The sequence below is a fragment of the Spinacia oleracea genome, chromosome 2 (assembly GCF_020520425.1).
Source record: "Spinacia oleracea cultivar Varoflay chromosome 2, BTI_SOV_V1, whole genome shotgun sequence".
NCBI lineage: Eukaryota > Viridiplantae > Streptophyta > Magnoliopsida > Caryophyllales > Amaranthaceae > Spinacia > Spinacia oleracea.
The window spans coordinates 94,750,167-94,758,177 of record NC_079488.1 but is presented as its reverse complement, the minus strand read 5'-3'; the positions used below and the strand labels follow the sequence as shown (position 1 = coordinate 94,758,177).

The 8,011-nt window shown below is 38.0% G+C and overlaps 1 protein-coding gene across 1 annotated transcript; it reads right to left on the bottom strand.

Annotated features, from left to right (window-relative positions):
* Positions 1–5,213: 5,213 nt before the first annotated feature.
* Positions 5,214–6,641, bottom strand: LOC110805448 (F-box protein SNE). Its single transcript, XM_022011055.2, has one exon. It carries the CDS (start codon positions 6,114–6,116, stop codon positions 5,520–5,522), a length of 597 nt encoding a protein of 198 aa, XP_021866747.1. The 5' UTR covers positions 6,117–6,641; the 3' UTR covers positions 5,214–5,519.
* Between the last annotated feature and the right edge of the window lie 1,370 nt (positions 6,642–8,011).

The following is an 8,011-nucleotide window of genomic DNA, read 5'->3' as shown; positions in this document are numbered from 1 at the left end:
CCCAAATAAGCAAAAAAAAAAAATAATAACATTGAAACTTGGTCGAAACTTAGACTCATCTCAGAAAACGCTCATGTACACTTTTCAAAAAAAGCAAGTTAAATATCATGGTCATTCTTCGAAGCACCAAAAATATGTGTCGTCAAGTCATTGGCTTTCCAAATAGAAAATGTCTGTCTGTCAAAGGGATAATCCGGGCCAAGCCAAAATCGGATGTCGCGTGAAAGCTAAAGTCGCACTCCACGGCTTCACTAAAATAGCACACTACTATAGGAGGTCGCTCGCACATACGAGCGTGACCCCAAACATGATTACAAGACGCGAAAAACAACCGACGAGCCACAACACATGGGGGCTCGTGAAAAGTGGACTCCAACAAAGAGCGCGCAATCAAAATCACATTCCCAGACTGCGCCACGCACCATATCATGTTTGGATATCTCAAAAAATATATTGTTAAATATACACAGTGTGGACCCACTTATAGGACACATCTAATCAGGAAATATTACGACCCACCAACAGGTTGTAATCACCAAAAGCTCTTCTACATAGGCAAAATAAGAAATTCAAAATGGGCTCGCCCACCCTCAGCGGGCGGGGTCTGCGTCACTAGCCGCGCAGGTCCTCAGTTTTTCGAAAAATAAAGTCTTCAAATTTAAAATAGGCTCGCCATCTTCAGCCGGCGGGGTCTACGGCGCAAACCACGTAGGTCCTTATTTTCAAAAAAAAAAAACACAAAAATTTCAAAACAGATTCGTCCACTTCTATCGGACGGGGGGTCCACCCTCAGCGGACAGGTTCGCCATCTTCAGCCGGCGGGGTCTACGTCACAAACCGCGTAGGTCCTTATTTTCACAAACATCAAACAGATTCGTCCACTTCTATCGGACGGGGGGTCCACCCTCAGCGGACAGGCTCGCCCACCTTCAGCCGGCGGGGTCCGCGTCACTAACAGCGTAGGTCCTTAGTCGCTGCAGCGATAACTTTTATTGGTTTTCCCTTTTTCCAAAAATTAAAGGATTGGTTTTTCGTTTTTCCAAAAAAGAGCGATGTGTTGGATTTTCCTTTGTTTTACGTCCTATAAAAACAAGGGGGTTTTCTCTTTTAGCTAGCCCTGAAAATGAGAATCTTTAAAAACGTTTTACCTCGTGATTGGGCTTGGCTAGGCCCAATTACACTTTACAGCTTTAATTTCGAAAACATCTATAGTTACTCCCAATGACAAAGTGAGGGAGTTTCTACGCATCTTTAGATCCTTCCAATGACAAAGTGAGGAAGTTTCTATACTATTAGTTGACAAATCCCAATGACACGTGAGGGATATGTCGACACTTCAAGTGATGACCCTTAAGTCAAATGTTATCACTCGGGGGCTCGTGAGACCCTCGCAAAACAGGTCACATACACCATGGCTTGTGTGACGCACTCCGTCTAATACTTTGACCATCGTCTTACTCCAAGACTCAGTCAAAGTGGGGGCTAACTGTAGACACCTACTCTTGTCCCCATTCCCGCAAGGGAAAGGTTCGATGATGAAAGCATAAAAACTCCACTTGACAACGCATCTCCTATAAAATAAACGAATCTCAATTCCCCATTTCGTTTCACCCGAAACCTGCTATTTATGGAAACCTGCTAAAAATAGTAACTGCCGTAAAAAGTAGCGTCTAAAAGTGGCAAATCATAAAAGATAGAAACCTGTCAGAATTAGGTGTTGCATTCCAACATAAATCCTGAATGAGATAGAAAACCGCGAGAATCCTATTCCTAATAGGATTCGGAAATAAGAGTTACGTATTAATTAAAATCCTAACGAGCCTAGAGTTCGTAACGGGCCCAGACGCATTCCGTCACAAAATTGATACGCGCTAAAAGACTCGAATTAATCTCAAACTCTACGGATTTTAGGAATCCGAATCTGACTAAACAAAGCTGCCCAGACCCTATTTTCAACGCCTGGCTCTGGGCGCCGAAATCTTCGGCGCCCAGGCCTGGGCGCTGAAAGTACCTGGGTACGTTTCTTTTCCTAATTCTTTGCGGATTAGAACACTGCAATTCTATTTTTCCAAGAACTCTTCCCTATAAATAGTCCCCTAGTTTCGACGTGAAACAACACACAACAACACATAATATATTCTGAGTATTGACTCTAAACCCCTTAGCCTAAGCCTCTCGCTGCGAAACTGTTCACGCGTTCTGTCGCAATCGATCCATAAATCGAACATAACGTATCCTGTCCCATAATCGAGATTCGTTAAATAAAAAGGAGAAATAGCAAAGTCAAAGTGGTTAGTTTTCTGAGAATCGTGACGCACCTCTCAAGGGTGCGTCGTAATGTGTCCCTTTTCGATGATTTAACCGCTTTCCTCGCCCTTTTTATGAACTGTTAAACTAACCTAATCTGATTGTTCTATCACGCCTAACAAATATAATATTTTTGGGAAATCGGATTATCATGCTAGGTCCCTTAATGTTATTTAAATCAGATAATCACGATCGAATTAGTATTATATGTTGCATATTGCTAAAATCAATTCAGATTAGTTTAATAGTTAACGCATGTCCCTTGGAATAACAACGTATATAGCTTTTGCAAACGGAAGCCCTTGCGTGTCTTTTTGCCTTTTGTTAATTAGAGTTTGTGTGCTACTAGATCTCCAAATATTACTATTTTTACGGACTCTCAAACACTAGTACGAATGCTTCTCAGCTCGGTGATTTGTCAATTGATGTTCGCCTCCTCTGGACGGTAAAGGAGATACAACGCCTCAGGAGGAAGCTTAGTTGGTGTATCATACAGAAAGTAGACCGACAACAGGTTGAAATGACGCACAATCTAGCTACATGAGTGGTTTTGACTTCCGTATCCTTTTCTAATTTCCCTTAGTTTTGTTTGTTTAATCTCATGTAAAAAAAAACATATAGTGTATCCAACATGCTGCAATTACTTTAAGCCCAGGACGAGACATAGGTAGAGCTGTCAAAACAGGTCATCGGGTCGGGTTTGGGTCGGGTCATCTCGGGTCTCGGGTCATGATCAGGTCGGGTCGTGTCGGGTCAATATTTCATTCGGGTTGAGTTCAGGTTCGGTCGGGTCGACTTCAGGTCGGGTCATATCGGGTTTTTTCCTATCCCGGGTTCAGGTCGGGTTCGGGTCGGGTCACATTTCGGTCAGGTTTGATTTCGGGTCTTATCGGGTCGGGTTTAAGTCGGTTTGTAGCAGATAATTTCGGGTTCGGGTCTTATCGAGTCGAGTTTAAGTCGGTTTGCAACATAGTTATTTTCGGGTTCGAGTCTTAGTTTGGATCGGATAATAATCAGATCAAATGGAATTCAGGTCGGGTCACTCTCAGGGACGGGTCAAACTCGGGTCTGATAATTAACCTATACATTTTAATTATTTTATACTCTAATTTTTTTTTTTAAACTTATTTTAGAGTCAATAGCAGGTTTCATCGAGTTACAATCGGTTTCGGGTTGACATCGGGTCGGGTATCGAATCGGGTTTGGGTCATTGTTCGGCCGGGTCAGTTCGGTTACCGGTCATTTTCGGGTCGGGTGTCGGGTTCGGGTTCGGGTGTTACAACATCGGGTTAAAATCGGTTATCGGTTTTTTCGGGTCGGGTACAGGTCGGGTTTCGGGTTACCTGTTTAACCGTAATTTCGGGTCATGGTCGGTTACGGGTTCGGTCGGTTCATGTCGGGTTTTCAGGTCGGATCAGTTTTTGACAGCTCTAGACATAGGTAAATAAGTTAATGACCCCGTAACTACAAAATGATCACTATGGTGATTAGTGACAAGCAAAAATCACGTCATACCAACTTCGATCAACTAGGTTAGTTTACCCAAATAGTAGAAATAACTTTTACTTTACCCCCTTTAGAGTTTAGACTCTAGCCATCTTGCCCCTCCTCTAGTCCTCCTCTACCATACATCAATTATGCAATTTTTAGCAAGTTGGAATTTAGTCCAATTTAATAAATTAAATTTCTGTTTGTGCAAGTTTTGAGCTGGTAATAAAACGATAGGCACCTGCGTTTTCTTTCTTGTCTTGGACATATTTGTCTTATAGTTTTGAGCTAAATCTGCACGTTGTCTAGGCCTTCACCTAGATTCTCTCTTTCCTTTTCTTGTTTTCTCTCTTTTTTCTTGACTACATTCTCCTTTACCATCATTTTGTCCAATCTCTTCATCCATTAATTAACAACGCTGGTCTCCTACTCTGTATTACACATACTTAGTTGTATTAACAGTTGTTTAGAATGATTCGAGTTGGGTGACATGGCATGCGGTCTGACATATATTTTACCAAACGTGTAGCATTTTTTCAAAAAATTTGTAATTAACAAATCCCAAATCTGTAAGTCTTACTCTGTATTTATAAGTCTTACTTGCAACAAAGATTAATTAATTACTTCTGAGTTTGACTTATTTATAATTTATGAACAATCCTTTGGTAAGAAGTCACAACGAGTACGTAGCTAATATTTATATTTATATTAACCAACTCTTTTAAATGATTATTTTTCTTGCTATGACAATTGGTTATCACATTAAGATCCACCATCCATGTATATACAACTCGATTTTCATACTATTTAATTATCGGAGGTTGTTTGTCCAAATGATGAAATGGCCTAGGTTTTGTTAATTTTTCATTAAAAATGTTACGTATAATTCCATTCAAATTAAATTCTGAAAATAATCATACCTTTAAAATAATACTTTGTAAACAAGTTTAGATAGTATCGTATATGCTCGTTAAATATTTTCTATAGATGGTAATTGTATACAAAGTGAACTTTTTTTATTCAAATTAAGTTCTAAAAATAAAAAATAAGTTCTATACTCTGTAAACAAATTTAGATAGATTCATCTATATTCTCGTTGAATATTTTATATTTGACAATAATTGTATACATAATTACTCCGATAATATTAGTTGTATTGTATGGTACAGAGTAATGCACTATTTAAACAAACGTCTAAGCGATAGTGGTAATTCTGGTAATAATTAAGGTTGCTTGAATGATAAGTATCTCGATGATGCAAATGAATGGAAAAAATAATGGGATACTAGTAGCGGAAGTTTCCAAAGCGAAAAAATCGACAATATCGACTCTCTCTAGTCATTAGTCATTAATCATTAGTCATTAGTCATTAGTATGGAGTGCAAAAGAATTAAGAAACAATGAAGTACTCCGTACAATAATAAAACAAAATAATATCAATAGAAATACGTCATACATAAATTTTCACTAATAAGTGTAAACAGTAACAAACAATTAAAAATAATTGTTTTACTATGACATTATAAGTTTTTTTTATTAATCAAAAGGAGCAAATTTAAAAATATTGAAACTAATTTGGCACTTTAAAAAATGAAAAATAAAGATAATCAATTTGAACCGTTTGATCAACTAGTTTTATCTTCCCTCCTCCCGAAGAATCAAATAAGTTACGGAGTAGTTGGTCGAAGAATCAAATAAATTCATCAAATTATTTAAAAAAGAATTCAAACATTAACGGGCTTACACAAGAACATGAGAGACGATGGTACCGCATCACTCCCAATCCTCCCTTCACCACCACCACTACCACTACCACTACCACTACCACCTCCCAACTTCTCATAATAATCAACACAAAACAAAGAGAGTAAAAGCTGAGCACCTTGCCTCGTCCAAACTCGGCGAGTCAACTCACCCTTCAACCTTCCGCTTCTCCCAGCAGCCCGTTTCAAACCGGACGACTTATTATTATTGTTAAGGCGGCCGAGAATGGGGCGAACGCAGAGCATATAAAGACGCTTATACCCTCCAAGAGCTAATACAAGAGGTCTGACACCTGGAGGAGGGGACGACACATGGCGAAAGCAGACGTACTCCCAAACCGAATCATCGGACGTTGAAATTTGACACCAGAGACGGCATACACAAGAGGCAACACCCAAAGAACGGCCGTCGAGGCGCTTCAACACCTCGACGAGAATGTCAGGGTGGTCGTTGATAGAAAACTCAGCCTCTACTACCACCTTGGTTTTCTTTTCATATCTAGAAAACATTAACGTCGTTTCTTGAGCGCACTCTGCTGATTTTGGTTGCAATAACATTAATTATTTTGTACTAGCTAGTTTGTGAACGAACGATATTAATTAGAGAAAAGAATAAAAGAGTAAGGGAGGGGGGTGGGGGTATTTGTAAGGGATTTGACTAATGAGCCTAGAAGTGAGAAGTGAGAAGTGAGAAGTGAGAAGTGAGAAGTGAGAAGTGAGAAGTGAGAAGTGAGAAGTGAGAAGGAAGAGAGAGAATCGAGGGGAGATGAGAAGGGGACAAGGAGATAAAGTTAGAAGGAGGAGTGAAGAACTCTAGGAAGAAATTGGAGGACCAGCTTCAAAATGCATAAATTCTCATAAACAAATGAGTATGTTGTTAACTAGTGTGGTTTTTAGTTGTTTGTTTTTCTGATATTTTTTTGTAACTACATTAGACTTGAATTCAGAATTCAGAATTCAGAGTAGTGAGGAAGAAGAGAGCTGTTTGTTTGTTGCTTTTGTTGTTTCGTTTCAAGTTTCAACTCTTTCAAGGTGAGAGAATGAGAGATATGTTGTTTCTTTCTACTTTAAACATCATTTCATTTCTACCCTTTGATTAATTAATTAAGTTTTTATACACTTTCCTATTAGTTGAAATATTTACTTCTCTTACTTTCATGATTTGTTTGCTGTTAAGCCAAAGAAACATGCGCAATAGTTATAGGACGACCATAGGGCGATGCTCTATATTACTTTACTGTAACGGTTAAGTTTACCTCAAAATATAATGACGTTAACATAAGTGTTATCAAAGACAGGACTGGCCGGACATCGTCTCGTGCCAAATTCATCGTCTAACAGTTCAATTCGGCCGTCACAAGACAATAAAAAGTCATAAGACAATAAAAAGTGATTTTAGTACACCTCATTGTAAATAAAGTGAAAAACTGTGTCTCACTATGGTGTGTCAAACTCATTTTCTTAGGACGTACGATACTATACTACCTACGATTATTCATGGCCCAAGCCCTACCAATTCTTTTTGTAAATAAGCGACCTAGTACAACTCGTTACCTACATATTTAGGTCATATTTCACTTCTTTTTTGTTTTGTTATTTCACATCAATTTGTGTTAGTTGCTTTGGGTTTTTTCAACCAAAACGTCGCCATGAATGACATATAGGCTCCGTTTGGTAGGGCGTAAAACGTTTTCATGGAAAACGAATTTCCCCTTTTTAATCATTTTACGTTGTTTGGTTGGGTAAGGGATGTAAAACAATTTTCCATTACTCTCTCAAAGATGGAAAACTCTTTTCCATTTGAAAGGGAGGGAAACCACTTTTCCTTCTTTCCTTCTCTCTTCCTTACCTCTCTCTCCTTTCTTCCCCTCAATCTTCACCATTTTCTCCCATTTTCCTTTAAGTTACCAAACAAAGGAAAACTAGTTTGGAATTGTGTTTTCCCTTGAAAACTATTTTCCATGGAAAATCGTTTTACAATGAAAATCGTTTTACAATGAAAATGTTTTACGTCTTACCAAACGAAGCCATAATCCAATAGTACACAATAACAATGTCATTTCGGGTTTGTTGTAATGTATGTTGTGCCATGTTACGTTATTTCCGTGTTGAGTCCGAACATGTCTCTTTTGTTTTGTTGATTTCTTTCACCTTAAAAACTCATTAAACATAGTTGCATTGTTTTAACTTTAACGCCTGTCAACACTTATCGTTGACCATTATTTTTTTAAAATTATTTATCTATTAATAAAAATTTATAAAAAAAATTATATTTTGAAAATACACATTAGAAACTATTATAACAACATTTTACATATTAATATTTACTCCATATTTTTTAATATATTAATGAATAAATGTCAAAGTTAATACTTCCTCCATTTTAGAATATTTAAAACATTTTGACTAACAAATTACCACTAGTTTGATCGTAAATATATGCAATTATAGAT